At 47.3% G+C, this 21,940-nt stretch overlaps 1 protein-coding gene across 11 annotated transcripts in view; it reads left to right on the top strand.

The window, feature by feature from the left end:
* LOC139227778 (DENN domain-containing protein 2C-like) overlaps positions 1-21,940 on the top strand; it is a 216,265-nt gene that overhangs the window by 75,522 nt on the left and 118,803 nt on the right. For 9 of the 11 annotated variants that reach the window (XM_070858815.1, XM_070858811.1, XM_070858814.1 and 6 more), the window contains exons 2-4: positions 5,705-5,803; positions 10,124-10,189; positions 12,076-13,185. In XM_070858815.1, the coding sequence (XP_070714916.1) occupies positions 5,736-5,803; positions 10,124-10,189; positions 12,076-13,185 (1,244 nt within the window). In that variant the 5' untranslated portion in view covers positions 5,705-5,735. Of the gene's footprint in view, positions 1-5,704; positions 5,804-5,951; positions 6,001-10,123; positions 10,190-12,075; positions 13,186-21,940 lie in introns of those variants that run through there. The other 2 variants (XM_070858817.1, XM_070858818.1) reach the window with 2 other exon arrangements.

The raw sequence follows: 21,940 nt of genomic DNA, 5'->3' as shown, positions 1-21,940 counted from the left end.
GATTAGGAACTGTTGGAATTTCTTGATTCAAACACTATGGTGCGTCAATTTGCACATAGTTTCTTTCATTCTGTGAGGGTTCGCGATGCGAACGCGATTGGTTTCTCTTGACCATCATCCATTGTGTGTCTTATGACAGTTCCCACACCATAGCTGGAAGCATCATGTGATAACTTAAGCTCACACTCGTAGTGCACAAGTAGAGCATCGCTAGAGAGACTTCTCTTACAAGCGTCGTAAGCTTCCTGTTGCACTTTTGTCCACTTCCACTGGACATTCTTCTTGAGCTCGTGCAATGGAGCTAACTCAGTCGCTAACTCAGGAGTTGTGCATAGTACTGGACCATTCCAAGGAAAGATCTTAACTCCGTCACATTCTGTGGTTTTGGAGCATTGATGACAGCGTCAACCTAATATAAAAACAGATAGCAAGAGTTTCTACAGGTATATAAAAAGGAAAAGAATGGCTAAAGTAAATGTTGGTCCCTTAGAGGACGAGACCGGGGAATTAGTGATAGTAAACATGGAGATGGCAGAAACTCTGAACAAATATTTTGTATCAGTCTTTACGACAGAGGACACTAAAAACATCCCAACATGCTATGTGGGGGGTGAGGGAAGGAACATTTTCAGATTGGCAATCACTAAGGAGGTGGTACTCAGTAAGATAATGGGATTCAAGGCAGATAAATCCCCTGGAACTGATGGCTTGCATCCTAGGGTCTTAAGAGAAGTAGCGGTAGGGATAGTGGATGCATTGGTTGTAATTTACCAAAATTCTCTGGATTCTGGGAGGGTCCCAGCAAATTGAAAAACTGCAAATGTAACGCCCCATTTTAACAAAAAAGGCAGACAAAAAGCAGGAAACTATATAGACCAGTTAGCCTAACATCTGTGGTTGGGAAAATGTTGGAGTCCATTATTAAAGAAGCAGTAGCAGGACATTTGGAAAAGCATAATTCAGTCAGGCAGAGTCAGGATTTATGAAGGGGAAGTCATGTTTAACAAATTTGCTGGAATTCTTTGAGGATGTAACGAACAGGGTGGATAAAGGGGAACTAGTGGATGTGGTGTATTTGGTCTTCCAGAAGGCATTTGACAAGGTGCCACATAAAAGGTTACTGCTCAAGATAAAAGTTCATGGGGTTGGGGGTAATATATTGGCATGGATAGAGGATTGGCTAACCAGCAGAAAACAGAGAGTCGGGATAAATGGTTCATTCTCAGGTTGGCAATCAGTAACTAGTGGGGTGCCGCAGGGATCAGTGCTGGGACCCCAACTATTTACAATCTATATTAATGACTTGGAGGAAGGGACTGAGTGTAACGTAGCCAAGTTTGCTGACGATACAAAGATGGGAGGAAAAGCAATGTGTGAGGAGGACACTCAAAACCTGCAAAAGGACAATGATAGGCTAAGTGAGTGGGCAAAAATTTGGCAGATGGAGTATAATGTTGGAAAGTGTACTTTGGCAGAAAAAAAATCAAAGAGCAAGTTATTATTTAAATGGAGAAAAATTGCAAAGCGCTGCAGTACAGCAGGACCTGGGGATCCTGGTGCATGAAACTCAAAAGGTTAGTATGCAGGTACAGCAAGTGATTAGGTCATTGGCCTTTATTGCAAAGGGGATGGAGTATAAAAGCAGGGCTGTCTTGCTACAGTTATACAGGGTATTGGTGAGGCCACGCCTGGAATACTGCGTACAGTTTTGGCTTCCATATTTAAGAAAGGATATACTTTGGAGGCAGTTCAGAGAAAGTTCACTAGGTTGATTCCGGAGATGAGGGGGGTTGACTTATGAGGAAAGGTTGAGTAGGTTGGACCTCTATTCATTGGAATTCAAAAGAATGAGAGGCGATCTTATCGAAACGTATAAGATAATGAGGGGGCTTGACAAGGTGGATGCAGAGAGGATGTTTCCACTGATAGGGGAATCTAGAACTAGAGGGCATAATCTTAAAATAAGGGGCCACCCATTTAAAACTGAGATGAGGAATTTCTTCTGAGGGTTGTGGCTCTGTGGAATTCGCTACTTCAGAGAGCTGTGGAAGCTGGGTCATTGAATAAATTTAAGACAGAGATCGACAGTTTCTTAACCGATAAGGGGTTATGGGGAATGGGCAAGGAAGTGGACCCGAGTCCATGATCGGATCAGCCATGATCATATTAAATGGCGGAGCAGGCTCGAGGGGCCATATGGCCTACTCCTCCTATTTCTTATGCTCTTGTGTAACCTTTTCCTTCACTGGTTGCCAGCCATTCAGAACAAGTTACACAACCTCTGGCTGCACAAAAGCACATTTGTTCCTTTTCAATTTGATATTATGGGCATTCAACCTTTGAAGCACTATATCTAACACTTCTAGATATTCTTCTTCGCTGCTTGTTGTGATTAGCACATCTTGATTGCATAAGTAATTTGGAACTCCATGCAAAATCTTATCCATCATTGTCATGTATTCAACCAGCATTGTAACCCGTGTATAATCTGACCTAAGTTGTACACTGTGAGAACAATGACCACTAGGTGGTGAACTTGTGGGAGACACTCCTAACCTGGACCTTCGGGTAGAAAAGGGGAAGCTCCGCCCACCTTCATCACTTGAGTGCTAATGAATAAAGGACAGGTCACAGACTGACCTCTCAAGCATGGGCCTCGTGTGCATTTATACTGTATAGTAAGGACATATCAATCATAGCCTGGAAGATTTTGGGGGAGGACTTTACATCATATTGCAGTCCCTTGTGTGTGCTGATGGTGAGATACTGTTGAGCATAAGTGTGCGACAGGTCAAGCTTGGAGAAAACCTTTGACCCAGTGAGTGCTGCATACAAATCTTGTGATGTAGGTAACAGGTAGTGTTCATCGTCAACTGCTTGGTTGATAGTAACTTTGTAGCCACCGCACAAGTGTACAGTTTTGTCTGCTTTGAGCACTACCACAATCTGGGTAGCCCATTCACTTTGGTCAGTTTTTACTAGCACTTTGTTCTGAGCTTTGTTTGCTCTACCTCCACCTGACTTATCAACCATAGGGGACTGGCCTTTCCTTACAAAAGACAGGCTTCGCGTTGGACTTGATGCGGATTTGTGTCTCATACCCAGTGATGCCCTCATAACTGTCTGTGTATATGCTTTCGTACTTGTTCAGCATTGTGTCAAGTCACTTCTTTGAAGCAGCCACACTGACGACGGTTTTCCAGTTTAGTTTTAACTTTCTCAACCAGTCTTTGTCCGTGAGAGTTGGCCTGTTCTAGCTCGCTACAATAATAGGCAGCTTTACTGAATGACCATTGTGGTGAACTGTACATTCCATTTTTCCACATGTCTCTAGGATTTCTCTAGGATAGGTTTTTGACTACGGTACTCTTTGTATGTGGCACTTGATTAAACTTATTCTCGTGTGTCCTTAAAAGAAAGAAAGACTTGGATTTATATAGCGCCTTTCATGACCACCGGATGTCTCAAACTGCTTTATAACGGGGATATGATTGAGCAGAACGCTGCCGTGTTGATGCAGATCAATATCTTGCTTGATCAAAAATTTTGTACAGAAGTCTTTCTCACAATTGCTAGCGTTGCTGTTATTGGCATAGATATTGTAGATGCCTAGTTCTTCAACAGTAGGTGTGCTCACTTCAATATTGTGAATTCACTTTTGTTGTCGTGCTTTGCATTGTCATTGGATTGGTTCTTGCTGGAAATTCTTGAAATATTTTAGATCTAGCTCTGCAAGCTGTTGAAATATTGTCCTGTTTTGGGCAGTGAAAACACTTCATATTTCTATATTGGCAGGACTGTGGTGAGTGATCTCCATTGCAGCGATAACAATTCAGTGAACTGCTCTCACTGACATACTTTTGACTCAGTCTCTCAGGTCACCACACGTTAAAAAAAATCCATGCACAGGCATCTTCCACCCCCTCAATTGGAGTTCAGGACTGGAACATCGGGTCCTTCATTGAAACATCTGTGAACTCTTTTGGAAGCAAGTCATCCTCGTTCAAGGGCCCGCCTATGATGATGACAGCTTTAGGTTTAGCAGTGGCTTTGTGACTGTAGACCTCAGCTGCACTAGTAGTCACGTGAGTTGGATGGAGCTCCCTAGCATTCTTAGATGCCATCTCCATAGATAGGGTAATTTTGCATGTTGTGGCTCAGTGGGTAGCACACTCGCCTCTGAGTCAGAAGGTTGTTGGTTCAAGTCCCACTCCAGGAACTTGAGCGCACAAATCTAGGCTGATACTCCAGTGCAGTGCTGAGGGAATGCTGCGTTGTTGGAGGTGCCATCTTTCGGATGAGACGTTAAACAGAGGCCTGTCTGCTCTTTTGGGTGAATGTAAAAGATCCCATGGCACTATTTCGAAGAAGAGCAGGGGAGTTCTCCCGGTGTCCTGGCCAATATTTATCCCTCAATCATCGTAACAAAAACAGATTATTTGGTCATTATCACATTGCTGTTTGTGGGAGCTTGCTGTGCGTAAATTGGCTGCTGTGTTTTCCACATTACGACAGTGACTACACCCGAAAAGTACTTCATTGGCTGTAAAGCGCTTTGAGACATCCGGTGGTTGTGAAAGACGCTATATGAAAGTCTTTCTTTAAGGCTTACGATGAATCCCGTAGAGACCCGGTCATGATTGTCCTGATCCCGTCGAACAGTGACTCTGCACGCTACCTGTGTACCTGTGAGCATCATCGCCACTGTTGCTGTGTATACATACACGCGAAGGCAAATCACAGACAATTCTGCATCAGCATTGACAGTAAAACATTGCAAAAATTCAGATTAGGTGTCACAAATTCACCTTAAACTTGTCCACTCAAAGGTTGAACACTGTCCTTCCTTCCATGATCCCTGAAAATAGCTTTGGGATCCCATCCTTCTTGCCACAATGTAATATATGTGGGTAGAACAAATGAGGGACAGAGACACCGTGAGTTGCTAGTCCATGTGCTTGCTTTATTAGGCGAGAATGAACTGAGCTTGCTCATACCAAACGATTACACTGTCGCCGTGTGTTGGAGGGGCGGTGCCGTTTGTATTAGTGTCTTGTTTTGTGATTGCTGCAAAGCTATGTAGGTACTGTTTTTTGGGGCTGGCCACAAAGTTTAACAGTAGTTAAAGAAACATAAACATCCATAATAATTTTTCAACTATCCACTTTGTTCACTAATGTCTTTTAGGGAAGGAAACTTGCTGTCCTTACCCTGTCCAACCTATATGTGACTCTTAACTGTCCTATGACCATGAGGAGTCCAGCTTCGCACTTTCAAACAGAGACCCGATAGCAGCCTGTGAGACCTGTGAAAAATGGCCGTCCAAGATCATCAGAACAAATAAGGCCTTTAAATCTACAAATACCACAAGAGCAGTTGTGCTACTCTGCATGTGTCCAGCTAATTCAGCACTGGCCAAGAAGCTGACTAGCTCAATACCATACCAGATATTTCACATCCACAAGCCATTGGGTGATCTGCACATTTCAATGACTCCAGGGTGTGGGGACCCTGAGTACTGTTGGTCCTGTGCTCCAGATTCTGGGTTGCCATCCTTGTTTATAACCAGAGGTCTCTACTGTTACAGCATCTGAGCCATACTGTCACCCTCAGTTTACCTAAATAACCTCTACCCTATTACCTTTTGGCTGGCTTTTAATTTAAAATCTCTCGCATTTAAACTTCTTGTCTCCTTCCTTTGTAGGTGAGCGTGAGGCTAGCCTGGGAATGGAGTTATGAATGAGACCTGGACCGAGATTTTGGCAGCTTCTAACTGTCCCTTCACTCCCTTGACTTCCAGCAGGTCAGTACAGCTGGTTCACAGTGCTTTCCATTTATTTGCTCTAGCATCGAATGAATCCTCAGTCAGTGATGGTGTTTGTCCTCTCCAGCTGTCTCCCTCTCCCCTCCTGGAGCTGCTGATTGTTGATGGAGCTCCACATGTACCAGTTGTCCTCTGGCAGGTCATCAACCCTCCAAAATGGTGATTGAGCCTATATGGTGAGTGTGAGCAGGCCCTGGGGCTGTAGGGGACACACATAGCTGAGCCCAATCCTGTCGTAATGCTGCACCTCCACTTATCGTGTCCACCTCCATACGAATCTACTCCCAACATGGAGAGAGGGGGGACACTGCTGCCCTGCGAATTATATCAGCATGAGGTAGTGTTTCCAGGAGGGGAGAAAAGCTACTCTATTGTTCTTTGCTTGCTACTGCAGGGTTAGGCATTTTACTCTGGCTGAGAGGGCGTACATGTAATCCACCCCCGCCCCCCAGAGCTCCGAGTGTTGCCCAATCGGAGGCTGCTTAGTGGTGAGTAAGAACTGGTGATGCTTCCTTCACCTTCCCTTAAGGCACAACCTTTTCTTCAACCAGAACTCTGCAGGGGATATGTGAGTGCAGACGTAGTGATGTGGTGTGTTGTCGTATCTGGTCTGGGCATAGCGTGTTGTTTTCTCCTCAGGTACTGCTCCCCTCTCCTTCAAATCTGCTGTCACCAGCCCTCATGAAAAAAAAACAACCATTGACCCCCTCCGTCTTTGCAAACTACCGCCCCATCGTCAACCTCCTTTTCCTCTCCCAAGTCACCTCACATCCGTATCTATCTTAGCCAGAGCTTTATGTTTGAATCCCTCTGTTATGTATGTAAACATTGTAACTGTGTAAGAGTTGCCACTAGAGGGCGCAACTGTTGGAGGCCCAAGGGTCACCCTCATACCTCGTGCAAGGGAGTATAAAAGATTGTCTGCCGTGCTGCTTAGGCACTCTGGAGTTGTATTAAAGAGACTAAGGTCACATCAGTTTTAGCTCACAGTACTCCGTCTTATGGAGTTCTTCCATACCTAACACCCTCCAATCAGGTTTCTGCTCCTGCCACACTACTGCAATGTCTCTTTTCAAAGTCACAAATGACATCCTGTGTGACTGTGACAAAGGTAGACAATCAATCCTTGTCCATCTCGACCTATCCGCAGCCTTTGACACGGTTGACCACTCTATCCTTCTCCAACGCCTCTCCATCATCGTCCAGCTGGGTAGGACTGCACTCGCCTGGTTCCATTCTTATCTATCTAATCGTAGCCAGAGAATCATCTACAATGGCTTCTCTTCCCGCCCTTGCATCGTTACCTCTGGTGTCCCCCAAGGATCTATCCTTGCCCCCTCCTATTTCTCATCTACATGCAGTCCCTCGGCGACATCATCAGGAAACACGGCGTCCGGTTCTACATGTTCGCTGATGACACCCAGCTCTACCTCACCACCACTTCTCTCGACCCCTCCACAGTCTCTAAATTGTCAGATTGCTTGTCCAACATCCAATACTAGATGAGCAGATATTTCCTCCGACTAAATATTGATAAGACTGAAGCCAATGTTTTCGGTCCCCGCCACAAATTCCGTTCCCTGGCCACCGCTCCATCCTTCTGCCTGACAACTGTCTGAGGCTAAACTTGACTGTTCGCAACCTACCTGTCTTATTTGACCCTGAGATGAGCTTCCGACCACATATCCTCACCATCACTAAAACCACATATTTCTAACTCCAAACATCACCCGACTTCACCCCTGCCTTAGCTCATCCACTGCTGAAACACTCGTCCATGCTTTTGTTACCTCCACTCCTGGCTGATCTCTCACGTTCTAACCGCCATAAACTTGAGGTCATCGAAAACTCAGCTGCCCGTGTCCTAACTCGCCCCTAGTCCTATTCACTGATCACCCCTGTGCTTGCTGACCTACGTTGGCTCCTGGTTATGAAAAGCCTCAATTAAAAAAAATTCTTATCCTTGTTTTCCAATCCCTCCATGGCCTCGCCCGTCCCTATCTCTAACCTCCTCCAGCCCCACAACATCCCCCTCCCCACCCTGAGATGTTCATGGGCTCCTCTAATTCTGACCTTGAGCCCGGATCCGACTTTTGTACGCTGCCGCAGAATGTCTGATTAAGGTTAACGGGTCCTTGATGGCGCCCCTTCGCTTTAGGAGAGGGGTGCGCCAGGGATGCCCCACGTCCGGCCAGTTATATGCCATCTGCGTGGAGCCTTTCCTGCGCCTCCTGCGGACGAGGTTGACAGGACTGGCTCTGCAAGGGCCGGGCATGGAGGTCGTCCTCTCGGCTTACGCCGATGACGTGCTCCTCATGGTAGAGGATCCCATTGACCTGCGGAGGATGCGTGAGTGCCAGGAGATTTACTCGGCCGCATCCTCCGCCAGGATCAACTGGGAGAAATGTTCCGGACTCCTGGTGGGTCAGTGGCGGGTGGACTCTCTGCCGGAGGAGCTCAGGCCTTTTGCCTGGAGCACGACCCATCTCCTCTATCTGGGAGTGTACCTTAGCCCCGACGAGGAAGCCTGGCCGGTGAACTGACAAGAGCTGGAGGCCAAGGTCGCCGCTCACCTAGGGCACTGGACAGGATTGCTCCGAGTGCTGTCTTACAGGGGTCGAGCGCTAGCCATAAACTAGCTGGTGGCCGCTATGCTGTTGACTCCTCCCCCTGCGTTTGTCGCCAAGATACAGAAGAAGCTGGTGGACTTCTTCTGGAACAATAGGAAGCACTGGGTCTCTGCGGCGGTCTTGAGCCTCCCGCTTAGGGAGGGCGGTCAGGCGTTGGTGTGCGTCAGCACCCAACCAGCGACTTTCCGTCTTCAGACCCTACAGAGATACCTTTACATTGAGCCCCCTCCTAGGTGGTGTGCGCTGGCGACGTATTTCTTCCGCCAGCAGTACAGCCTCAATTATCCTGTTTGTGACCCTGGGGGGCATCAGGACCGTCGTCCAGGGGCTGCCTGTCTTTTACTAGGAACTCGTCAGGGTCTGGAACAAAGTCTCCACCAAGCGCAGCTCTCCACCGTCTGGAGTGGCGGCTGTCCTGCAGGAGCCGCTGCTCAGGAATCTGTACCTCCACGACCGAGGTTTTAGATGGCAGGCGGACGAGAGGGCTGTGGCTGGCGAGGTGACCAGGGTCAGGGACCTGCTCGATGGCGGAGGAGCGGGCTGGATGGCGCCAGACGTGCTGGCACGGCGCCTAAATTGGGCCAATGTCTGCCGCGCGGCCGATGCCATCGAGTCATTAAAAACAGCTCTGGGCCCTGACTCGGTTAGGTATGTCGAGGAGGCTCAAGCATGTGGGGAGATCCCGTCCGAACTGACCCCCGTCCGGACGGAATTCCTCATCGGCGCCAAACCCCGAGACCTCCCTCGGGAGCCGGCGCCTCACAACTTGAGCCGCCTCTGGGAAATCCCCTCTGTGCCTTTCAGTTCTGTGCGGAGGGGTTTCCTGTACGGGCTGCTCCTGCACACTCTCAACCTTGCCATCCTCGTCTGCCGTCTGGACACGCCATGGCGTACCATCTTGCATTCCGGAGGAGACGAGGGTCCCTGATGGAGTGCACTCTATGCGGGAGTCCTCCCACTATTTATCGGGGACTTGGCCTGGAGGGTGGTGCACGGAGCAGTCCCGTGCAATAAATTTTTAAGCCGGTTCAGGGGCTCCCAGGCCACCTGCAATTTCTGCAACCTTGAGGAGTCCGTGTTCCATGTTTTTATGGAATGTGCGAGGTTGCAGCCCCTGTTCCACTATTTAAAGGGGCTGCTCCTGAAATTCTTGCTGCACTTCAGTCCCACGCTCCTGATCTTTGGACACCCTGTGCGGAGGGGAGCGGGTAGGTCCGAGAGCCTCCCCGTAGGACTGCTTCTGGGCACGGCCAAGGCTGCCATCAGCCGGTCCAGGCAGCGGGTGGTCGAGGGAGTTGTTCAGCCCGACTGCCTGCTTCTCTTCTGCGCCTACATCTGGGCCAGGGTGTCCTTAGAGATGGAGCACGCGGTGTCCACCGGTACGCTTGCGGCCTTCCGCGAGAGGTGGGCACCGGAGGGACTGGAGTGCATTATTACCCCCGGCAACCAAATTTTAATTTGATTTTATATGTTTTAAAGTTTAATTTGTTTTAATTGCCGGTTTTAGTGTCCCCCTCCCCTTTTATAGGGGGCACTTGTAAAATTTATGATTTCAATGCCCCAAAAAAAAAAATCACAAAAAAAAAGGACAGGTGAAATGTGTCTGGAGTGTCCCCCAGATCGGGGGGGCACTTGATTTAATGTTTATTTATGTTTTACTCCAAAATAGTTGTATCCGGTCCCGGCGCGGTGTGTTGTATCCGGTCCCGGCTCAGTGTCGTTTTGTATTCCTCAGGTATTGTCCCCTCTCCTTCAAATCTGCTGTCATCACCCCTCTCCTCAAAAAAAACTAACCCTTGACCCCACTCTGCTTGCTAGCTACCGCCCCATCTCCAACCTCCCTTTCCTCTCCAAAGTCCTTGAACTTATTATCGCCTCTTAAATCAGTGACTATCATTCCCAGAACTCCATGTTTGAATCCCTTCAATCTGGTTTCCACCAATGCCACAGTACCGAAACGGCTCTCATGAAAATCATAAATGACATCCTTTGTGGCTGTGACCAAGGCAAACTATCCCTCCTCATTGTCCTGGATCTGTCTGCAGCCTTTGACACAGTTGAACACTCCATCCTCCTCCAATGCCTCTCCACCATCGTGTACATTGACGACACCCAGCTCTACCTCTCCACCGCTTCTCTCGACCCCTCCATGGTCTCTTAATTGTCAGACCGCTTGTCCAACATCCAGTACTGAATGAGTAGAAATTTTCTCCAGTTAAATATTGCGAAGACTGAAGCCATTGTCTTTGGTCCCCACAACAAACTGCATTCTCTAGCCACTGACTCCATCCCTCTCCCTAGCAATCTGTCTGAGGCTAAACCAGACTGTTCGCAACCCAGCCGTCATATTTGACCCTGAAGTGAGCTTCCGGCCACAGATCCTCAGCATAACTAAAACCGTCTATGTAACATTGACACTCCGCCCCTGTCTCAGCTCTTCTGATGCTGAAATCCTCATCCATGCCTTTGACTTGACACCTTTAGACTTGACTACTCCAATGCACTCCTGGCTGACCTCCCACATTCTACACTATGTAAACTTGAGGTAATCCAAAACTCAGCAGCCCGTGTCCTAACTCACACCAAGTCCTGATCACCCATCACACCTGTGCTCACTGACCTATATTGGCTCCCGGTTAAGCAATGCCTTGATTTCAAAATTCTCATTCTTGTTTACAAATCTCTCCATGGCCTCGCCCCCCCCTATCTCTGTAATCTCTTTCAGCCTTTCCACCCCATGAGATGTCTACACTTCTCAAATTCTGCCCTAGTGAGCTTCCTTGATTATGACTGTTCAAACATCAGTAGCCATGCCTTCAGCTGCTGGGGCCCTCAGTTCTGGAACTCCCTCCCTAAACCTGTCCTCCTCTCTACCTCTCTTTCCTCCTTTAAGACACTACTTAAAACTTACCTCTTTAACCAAGCTTTTGGTCATCTGCCGTAATTTCTTCATGTGTGGCCCGGTGTCACATTCATCTGTTTTGTCCTATAACACTGCTGCAAAGCGCCTTGGGACGTTTTACTATGTTAAAGGCTGTATATAAATAAAAGTTGTTCTTGTATCTGATCCCGGCACAGTTTGCATATCTGATCTCTGTGCATGACTCCTCCTTTGACTCACTGCTGATTTTCCTTGCACCTAAAGACGCTACATAGATGTAAGTTGTTTGCTACGATGTTTATAGTGAGCAATTTTCCAGTTTAAAATGTTCTGAACGGAAAAGTGACTGGAACTTCAAAAATGCTTTCATAATTGAAAGTGATCTTTCAGCCACCCACGTACCTATATTCTTCTGAAGCTTCGCATTTTACATTTGATGAGGCGCTTTAGATTTTTTTAAAGTTCTGTCATTTTCGCTTTAGTATTTTCCCTCAATGCTGTATTGTGTTGGAATGTTTTGTGTTGTGACCAAGCTGGATGCTGTCCAGTGGAATTGCCAGCTTGGATACTGCTGACTGTCATGTGAATAACTAGTTCTTGGCATCCACATTCCCACACTGCTGCCAAGTAGTAGGCCCTTTTGATACTTGCCTGCCAATTTTTGCCTCTCGCTGTTACGCCTCCAAGTCAACAGAGTGACTAATCAGATTTTAATGCAGTCATATGTTTTCTTTTTGCAGGGTCAGGAGCATTGTGAAGAAAATCGAAGACGACCTGAGCCAGGCCTCTCCTCGTTGCACAAGCAAAGATCGCTGGAACTACAAGTGGCCTCCAACCAGGGACTTGGACAAGGTTAAATCCACTGGGGCTACGGGGGTGGAAGCCCTGCCACCAGCTGTAAAGATAGAACACTCAGCGCAAGTTGGTTCAAGTAGAACAGGCCTAAATGACACACAGCTGCCCAGACACAGAGCTCTGGGGTGGGGGAAAGTCATTCAAAATGGACCTGTTGTAAAGACACTGCTGCAGAAAATGCACTCAGCGGGTAGTGCACCCAACCTCGGAGAACGAGTCAGCTCCCAGCACCATGGCATAAACATTAAGCAAAAGATTTCACAATGGGAGGGGAAAACAAATGCGGACACAAGCACAGACAAATTCAAGCCCACAGAAGGTGCTTTGCCACCAGAGTGTGGGTGCCCGTACATTACAAAGACAAAGGCTGAAAACCCGGTTGGTAGCAATAAGCGAGGCCTAGTAAAAGCTAAAAGCCTGGGTCTAGATTTCAGGGAAGGATGGAACACAAATGACCAAAAGGTAAAAAGTACTGTTGAGAAAAATGGGGGAGAACGGAACTCAAGAGGGTTGGGTTCTGTGATCCCTCAGGTAAAGAAGTTGGAGAATTTGGTCAAGAACACTTCAGATTCTGAAAAGCTACTACCTCCAGGAAATTTTTATGCATCCCAGAACTTCTGGAAGAAGATGGAAGACATTCCACAAGATAAGAATGCAATATGTGCTATAGAACTGAAAAGGAAACGAGAAAGTACCAGTTCAACGGAAAAGGAATTGGATTTGAGAAACTTTGAGAGCAGAGAGACAGCCATTCGAAACCCTGAGAATGTGTACACATATTCTGAGGAAACTGCTGAATCACGTATAATTAATCCTGTGCCAAAACCCCGCCGGACATTTAGGTACGCTGTAGATAAAAATTCCAATGACTCTACCCCTCAAGGAAAGGAGATAACTACAAAAGGAAAAGTTCACACTCCTCCCCCACTGCCAACGAACCCACCTCCTTCAGCAAAGATACTGGGGACTGAAGCACAATTAATAAAGGCTAACAGGTATGCCAATCTCCATTCATTTACCTTTTGGAACATAACATAAGAAATAGGAGCAGGCCATTTGGCCCCTCGAGCCTGTTCCGCCATTCAATAAGATCATGGCTGATCTGATCTTGGCCTCAACTCCATTTCCCTGTCCGCTTCCCATAACCCTCGACTCCCTTATTGTTCAAAAATCTGTCAATCTCCACCTTAAATATATTCAGTGACCCAGTCTCCACAGCTCTCTGGGGTATAGAATTCCAAAGATTCACGACCCTCTAAGAGAAGAAATTCTTCCTCATCTCCATCTATATTCTGAAACTATGCCTCCTAGTTCTAGATTTCCCCCTACCCTGTCAAGCCCCCTCAGAATCTTATACATTTCAATAAGATCACCTCTCATTCTTCTGAACGCCAATGATTATAGGCCCAATCTGTTCAACCTTTCTTCGTAAGACAACCCCTTCATCTCAGGAATCAACCTCGTGAACCTTCTCTGAACTGCCTCCAATGCAAGTATATACCTCCTTAAATAAGGAGACCAAAATTGTACGCAGTACTCCAGGTGTGGTACAGTTGTAGCAGGACTGCCCTACTTTTATACTCCATCTCCCTTGCAATAAAGGCCAACATTCCATTTGCCTTCCTAATTACTTGCTGCACTTGCATGCTAACTTTTTGTGTTTCGTGCACAAGGACCCCCAGATCCCTCTGCACCACAACATTTTGTAATCTCTCCTCATTTAAATAATTTGCTTTTTTATTTTTCCTACCAAAATGGATAACCTCACATTTTCCCACATTATACTCCATCTACCAAATTTTTGCCCATTCACTTAGCCTATCTATATCCCTTTGCAGATTCTTTGCGTCCCCCTCACAACTTGTTTTCCCACTTATCTTTATCATCAGATTTGGTGACATTATTCTCTGTCCCTTCATCCAAGTCATTAATATAGAATGTAAATAGTTGAGGCCCCAGCACTGATCCCTGTGGCACTCCACTAGTTAGTTTGCCAACCTGAAAATGACCCATTTATCACTTCTCCCTGTTATGTTAGTTAGCCAATCCTCTACCCATGCTAATATATTACCCCCAAGCCCATGAGCTTTTATCTTGTGCAGTAACCTTTTATGTGGCACCTTATCGAATGCCTTCTGGAAATCCAAAAAACGACATCTACTGGTTCCCCTTTATCCACCCTGCTCGTTACATCCTCCAAGAACTCCAGCAAATTTGTCAAACATGATTTCCCTTTCATAAAACCATGCTGACTCTGCTTGACTGTACTATGATTTTCTAAATGTCCTACTACTAATTTAATAATGAACTCCAGCATATTCCCAATGAGGGGGATTGGCAGTTTTGAGGTGCCTATTAATACAGAAAAATCAGTCAATGTTCAGGCTAAGAAGACGGGACCTGATTAAACATAGAAAATAGGTGCAGGAGTAGGCTATTAGGCCCTTCAAGCCTGCACCACCATTCAATAAGATCATGGCTGATCATTCACCTCAGTACCCCTGTCCTGCTTTCTCTCCACACCCCTTGATCCCTTTAGCCGTAAGGGCCACATCTAACTCCCTCTTGAGTATATCCAATAAACTGACATCGACTCTGCGGTAGAGAATTCCACAGGTTAACAACCCTCTTAGTGAAGATGTTTCTCCTCATCTCGGTCCTAAATGGCTTACTCCTTATCCTTAGACTGTGACCCCTGGTTCTGGACTTCCCCAACATCGGGAACACTCTTCCTGCATCTAACCTGTCCAGTCCCATCAGAATTTTATATGTTTCTATGAGATCCCCTCTCATTCTTTTAAACTCCAGTGAATACAGGCCTAGTTGATCCAGTTTCTCCTCATATGTCAGTCCTGCCATCCCGGGAATCCGTCTGGTGAACCTTCGCTGCCCTCCCTCAATAGCAAGAACGTCCTTCCTCAGATTAGGAGACCAAAACTGAACACAATATTCCAGGTGAGGCCTCACCAAGGCCCTGTACAATTGCAGTTAGACCTCCCTGCTCCTATATTCAAATCCCCTAGCTATGGAGGCCAACATGCCATTTGCCTTCTTCACTGCCTGCTGTACCTGCATGCCAACTTTCAATGACTGACGTACCATGACACCCAGGTCTCGTTGCATCTTCCCTTTTCCTAATCTGCCGCCATTCAGATAATATTCTGCCTTCATGTTTTTGCCACCAAAGTGGATAACCTCACCTTTATCCACATTTTACTGCATCTGCCATGCATTTGCCCACTCATCTAACCTGTCCAAGTCACCCTGCAGCCTCTTAACATCCTCCTCACAGCTCTCACCGCCACCCAGCTTAGTGTCATCTGCAAACTTGGAGATATTACGCTCAATTCCTTCATCTAAATCATTGATGTATATTGTAAAAAGCTGGGGTCCCAGCACTGAGCCCTGCGGCATCCCACTAGTCACTGCCTGCCATTCTGAAAAGGACCCATTTATCCCAACTCTCTGCTTCCTGTCTGCCTACCATTTCTCTATCCACGTCAATACATTACCCCTAATACCATGTGCTTTAATTTTGCACACCAATCTCTTGTGTGGGACCTTGTCAAAAGCCTTTTGAAAGTCCAAATACACCACATCCACTGGTTCTCCCTTGTCCACTCTACTAGTTACACGAACTATTAATGGTAATACACTTTCAACATGAAAACAAGCGCTGAAGTGTCATTTTAGTCTGTGAGGCTCGTTCATTATGATAATTGTTGATAAATACGTATTTGATCCAGGCGTTGTACATGTTTTAACGGTAATTAACTTATTTTAAGTGTTGTGATATTTCTCTCTCACCCTTAAACCCCTTTCTGCCTGTGTGTCTCTGGCTGTGACAGACAGAGAGAGACGATGTTCCCTGTAATTCTTTTCTTGGGTGGGCCATTCAAATATCCACGCATACGCAGTTTTTCCTCATGAAGCCGGCAAGCGACCTGCATAGGGCCTCCAGCGCGCTGCACAGTCTAGTCATAGCCTTGCTTGGTTTTATTGGTACCAGGAATGTCAATCCTCTTCAGAACACCTCGGCTTCAAAAGTGCTGTCTTGTGTCCCTTTCCTCTTTCTTGCACAGAGTGAAGACTCATCATTTTGTTTCCTACTCTATAATTCACTTTCCCCCCTGGGCCCCTCCCCCAGTCCTCCAAGCTGTAGATTGTCAACCCTTCCTCCTACAATCCAGAGGCTTTTCAAACCCAAACTGTGTGTCGCCTAATGCCAGCTGCTTCTTTTATCTCATCATCTCAGCCATGGTGCACTGCACGATTGATCTTAGCTTTCACCTTGGTTTCTCAATTTTAAAAATGAGTCAATTTAGCCAAATGTGTTGGGTTAAAGTGACGATGCAATGTGTTAAACAGCATGAGAGAATGAGTGTGTCCATGCCAGGAAGAACATTGACCAGGTTGATTCCTCTTTTTTAAAAAAAATGTGTGAAAATGTAACTAAAAGATTACACCATGCACTGGGGTGGGGTGGGTGGTGTTTGGTTGTCGGGCTGGAAGAGTTTACAAAGATAGGGAGGGGAGAGGCCTTGGAAGGATTTGAAAAATCGATATATTTTTGGATACTAAGGGAGTCAAGGGATATGGGGATAGTGTGGGAAGGTGGTGTTGAGGTACAAAATCAGCTATGCTATTGAATGGCGGAGTAGGCTTGATGGACTGAATGACCTACTACTATTTCTTATGTTCTTTTGTACCTCACCACCACCTCACTCAACCTCTTTACTGCCTCTGTGGTTTCTCTGACATCCAATCTTTGTTGAGCTGAAATCTTCTCCAATTAATCATTGGGAAGGCCATTGTCTTCGGCCCCAGCCACAAATTCCATTCCCAAGCCATCGATTCCATCCCTCTCTGATAATCAAGGGGCTATTGGGAGGGGAGAACTTAAAACAATCACTCACTAGACAGGGTAGCTGCAGAGAGGATGTTGAATGATAAGGGAGACAAGGAGTTATGGGGAGTGGGCAGGGAAATGGAGTTGAGGTCAAGATCAGATCAACCATGATCTTATTGAATGGCGGAGCAGGCTCGAGGGGTCAAATGGCCGACCCCTGCTCTTATTTATGTTCTCTGTAGTCAGTCTCGGGCTGAATCAGACCAGTCCCAACATATTTAACCCAGACCTGAGTTTCCAATCCCATATCCACTCCCATCACAAAGACTGCCTACTTCCACCTCTGTAATATTGCCCATCTCCACCCCTGCCTCAGCTCATCTGCTGCTGAAATCCTTCTCCATATTTTTGTTACCTCCTGACTTGAATATTCCAACACTCTCCTGGCTGGCATCCCATCTTCCACCTTTCATAAACTTGAGCCCATCCAAAGCTCTGCTGCCCGAATCCTAACTGGATTGTCCTGTTCACCCATCACCCTGTGCTCGCTGACCTACATCGGCTCTCTTCCGGCAACACCTCAATTTTAAAATTCTCATCCTTGTTTTAAATCCTTCCATGACCTCACCCATCCCCATCTCTGTAACCTCCTCCAGCTCTATAAACTCCCCCCACCCCCCACTCCAAATCTCTGCGCTCCTCCAATTCTGGCCTCCTTACATCCCCCACTTACTTCACCCCTCCATCGGCGGCCGTGCCTTCAGTCGTCTAGGCCCTAAGCTCTGGAATTCCTTCCCTAAACCGCTCTGCCTCATAAGAACATGTGCCGAGCTCCAAATTCATTGAGGTGGGGGTGTAAGGGAATGAAGCTCAGGCCTTTGCTTGAGGACTGATCGTTTGGGGTCAGAGAGGGGAAGGTGAGAGGGGATCATGATGGGAAGAAGAGATGGGATCAGAGGGAAGTGAAAAGGAAGAAGGTTCAGGTCGGGCTTTGGTGTCCAAGAGTTGTTGAAGCTTATGATCCTTGACACCTGAAAGGAAAGTTAAGTTTTTTATTAAAGCGCCGGATGAGGCGAAGGATGAAATGGAACTGCGGACCAGGACAGCTCTGAGATAGTGAGTCGGTGCTGCTGAAGGATGCAGACTGATGTACCTCAGCGACTTGTTGTGATGTGCTGCTGCTCTTAGCTGAGACAGTGATGAGGGAATTTTTGCTGATTCCAGACTAGAGAAGTGACAAAATTGGGAATCTGAATTCTACCAGCCCGCAGGATTGCCATGCAGTGCCCCACATGTGAATTTGCCTGTAATATCCTCTCCAATCAAATAGTCTGTGGACATGGTCTCTACATTCAGCTATGATGGTGATCACTTGGGTGAGGTGCTGTGAGTGGGGGAAACCTGTTCAATCATAGCCCCGAATGAGTCACTATTTTCAGGGCAGGAGGGGGAACGCATGTCCACATCCCAGCCAGTGCCGGATGAAGCAGGGAATGGATGTCATACATAATCGTGCCCTGTACAAGCATTGAGTACAGGTGGGTATTACGCTCATAATAAAGGATGAAACTGAGTACCGTAAGCAGTGAGTAAGTGTGACCTAGGCTCCTTTGATTAGACTCCAGAGTGCAGGGACCTCATGGGTGGCCTGCTTATATACAGTGCTCCCAAGGGATGCTGGAATCCCTTGGGCCTCCAACAGGTAGGCCCTCTGGTGATTGTGTGATACAGGTTGCCAAGGGTTAAATACATAACATCACTCCCTCGTAAAGTCAATAGTACACTTATTTACAGGGTGAGACGATCTGGGGCTTTTCGCTCCCTTGTCGATCGTCTGGGTACAAATGCAGGTGTGGGTGAGTTAGTTGGTTCTTAACTGGGCAGCTGGCCTTGCCGGGCTGTTGGGGATGGTGAATTTGGCTTCGTGGTCAACCATGATGTTGGTCGCCACTTTGTGTGTGTGTTGGACGGACGAAGTTGGTGTCCTCTTTGGGTTGCTCGTAGCTGTTAGTGAACCGCAATTTGATTTGGTCCAAATGCTTTCTGCACGTTAGTCCATTGGCCAATTTGATCTGAAACATCCTACTCCCTTCTTTGGGTATGACCGTGCCAGCGAGCCATTTGGGACCATGTCCATAATTGAGTACAAACACAGGATCATTGACCCCAATATCGTGTGATAATTTTGCACGATCATGGTACATACTTTGTTGATACCGCCTGCCCTTGATGTGATCATGGAGATCAGGGTGGACAAGAGAGAGCCTTGTTTTGAGCGCCCTTTTCATGAACAGCTCGGTTGGGGGAACCCTGGTGAGCGAGTGGGGTCTGGTGCGGTAGCTGAACAGAACTCAGTACAGTCGGGTCTGCAGGGAGCCGTCTGACACGCGTTTCAAGCTTTGCTTGATGGTCTGAACTGCCCATTCTGCCTGGCCGTTGGATGCGGGCTTGAACGGGGCAGATGTGACGTGCTTGATTGAATTCAGCACTGGTGAAACACGGACCATTGTCACTGACTAGGACATCAGGCAGGCCATGTGTGGCAAACATGGCTCGTAGGCTTTCGATGGTGGCAGTGGACTTGCTTACAGACATTATTACACATTCAATCCATTTTGAATAAGCATCCACGACAACCAAGAGCATTTTGCCTAGAAATGGGCCCGCATAGTCAACGTGGATCCCAGATCACAGTTTGGAGGGCCACGACCACAAACTTAGCGGTGCTTTGCCACCACACATGAGATCTGGCTATGGCTTTCATCATTACAATGCCTGGGTGGGTGCTGTGCAGGTCAAGGATGAATGTTTCTCTGCCTTTCTTGGGCAAGACCACGCGATTACCCCACAAAAGACAGTCCGCCTGCAAGGACATTTCGTCTCTACGCCTGTGGAACGGTTTAATCTCTTCCTGCATCTCTGCTGGGATGCTGTACCAGCTTCCACGGAGGACACAGTTTTTTACCAGGGACAGTAAAGGATCCTGGCTGGTCCAGGTCCTGATCTGGCGGGCCGTAATGGGTGACTTTTCATTTTCGAATGCATCCATCACCATGAGCAAGTCTGCATGCTGTGCAATTTCCACCCCGGTGGTGGGCAATGGTAGCCGACTGAGAGCATCAGCGCAGTTCTCTGTGCCCGGTCTGTGGCAGATTACATAATTGTATGCCGACAGCGTGAATGCCCATCTTTGGATGTGGGCAGAGGCATTGGTGTTAATCCCTTTGCTCTCTCAGAATAGCGATATGAGCGGCTTATGGTCAGTTTCAAGCTCAAACTTGAGACCAAACAAATATTAGTGCATTTTTTCACCCCGTAAACGCTCACCAGAGCTGCTTTTTCAATCATGCTGTAGGCCCTACCTGCCTTGCACAGACTCCTGGACGCATAAGCGACCAGTTGCAAAATCCCCGATTCGTTAGCCTATTGTAACACACACCCGACCCCGTATGACGACGCATCGCAAGCTAACACTAATCGTTTACATGGGCTATACAGAACAAGCAGTTTGTTTGAACATAACAGATTTCTGACTTTCTCAAAGGCAGCTTCTTGTGAATTCCCCCATAACCAGTCGTCTCCCTTGCACAGTAGCACATGTAGGGGTTCTAGCAAGCTGCTTAACCCGGGTAGGAAATTACCGAAATAGTTGAGTCCCAGGAATGACCGCAGCTCCGTCACGTTCTGTGGTCTCAGCGCGTTCTTGATGGCCTCCGTTGTGGCGTCGGTGGGTCTGATGCCGTCTGTTGCGATTCTTCTTCCCAAGAACTCGACCTCTGGTGCCAGGAAAACACACTTCGAGCATTTCAACCTGAGTCCCACGTGATCTAGCCGACTTAGGACCTCTTCCAGATTCTTTAAGTGTTCGATGGTGTCTCGACCTGTGACCAGTATGTCGTCCTGGAAAACCACAGTGCGAGGAACCAACTTTAGCAGGCTCTCCATATTCCGTTGGAAAATTGCTGCGGCCGACCGAATCCCGAACGGGCATCTGTTATAGATAAACAGACCTTTGTGCGAGTTGATGCAGGTGAAGCCTTTCGAAGATTCTTCCAGTTCCTGCGTCATGTAGGCCGAGGTCAGGTCCAACTTGGTGAACGTCATTCCTCCAGCCAGGGTCGCAAATAGGTTATCTGCCTTGAGTAGCGGGTACTGGTCCTGTAGTGAAAAATGGTTAATCGTTACTTTATAGTCCCCACAAATTCTGACTATGCCGTCACCTTTAAGTACCGGAACAATTGGACTGGCCCATTCGTTGAATTCCACCGGCGCGATGATGCCTTCTCACTGCAGCCTGTCCAGCTCAATTTCCACTTTCTCTCGCATCATATACAGTACCGCCTGTGCCTTGTGGTGGATGGGTTGTGTACCGGGAATCAAGTGGATCTGTACTTTTGCCCCCGAGAAACTTCCAATGCCTGGCTCGAACAATGATCGAAATCTGCTCAGAACCTGGGCACATGAGGCATCGTCGACAGACGAAAATGCTCGGATTTTTTTCCCAGCCAGCTTCTGCCGAACAGTGTGGGGCCATCCCTGGCACGATCCATAGTGGGAGTTCGTGCACTGCTCCATCATAGGAGACTTTGACCTCTGCACTGCCAATTACAGGGATCAGTTCTTTGGTGTAAGTTCTTAGCTTGGTGTGAATGGGGCTGAGCGTGAGCCTGTGTGCCTTGTTGCAATACAGCTTGTCGAAGGCCCTTTTGCTCATTATGGACTGACTCGCACCCGTGTCCAGTTCCATGGATACTGGAATTCCGTTCAGTTCAACTTCTAACGTTATTGGTGGACATTTCGTGGTGAAGGTGCGTATCCTATACACTTCTGCCTCCTCGGTTCGAGTCTCAAGTTCAGCTTGATTCACTGTGGATCGATCTTCCTCTGCAACGTGGTGGTTT

This window comes from Pristiophorus japonicus, chromosome 17 (assembly GCF_044704955.1).
Source record: "Pristiophorus japonicus isolate sPriJap1 chromosome 17, sPriJap1.hap1, whole genome shotgun sequence".
In the NCBI taxonomy this organism is placed as follows: domain Eukaryota; kingdom Metazoa; phylum Chordata; class Chondrichthyes; family Pristiophoridae; genus Pristiophorus; species Pristiophorus japonicus.
This window is presented reverse-complemented; position numbering and strand designations above follow the sequence as displayed.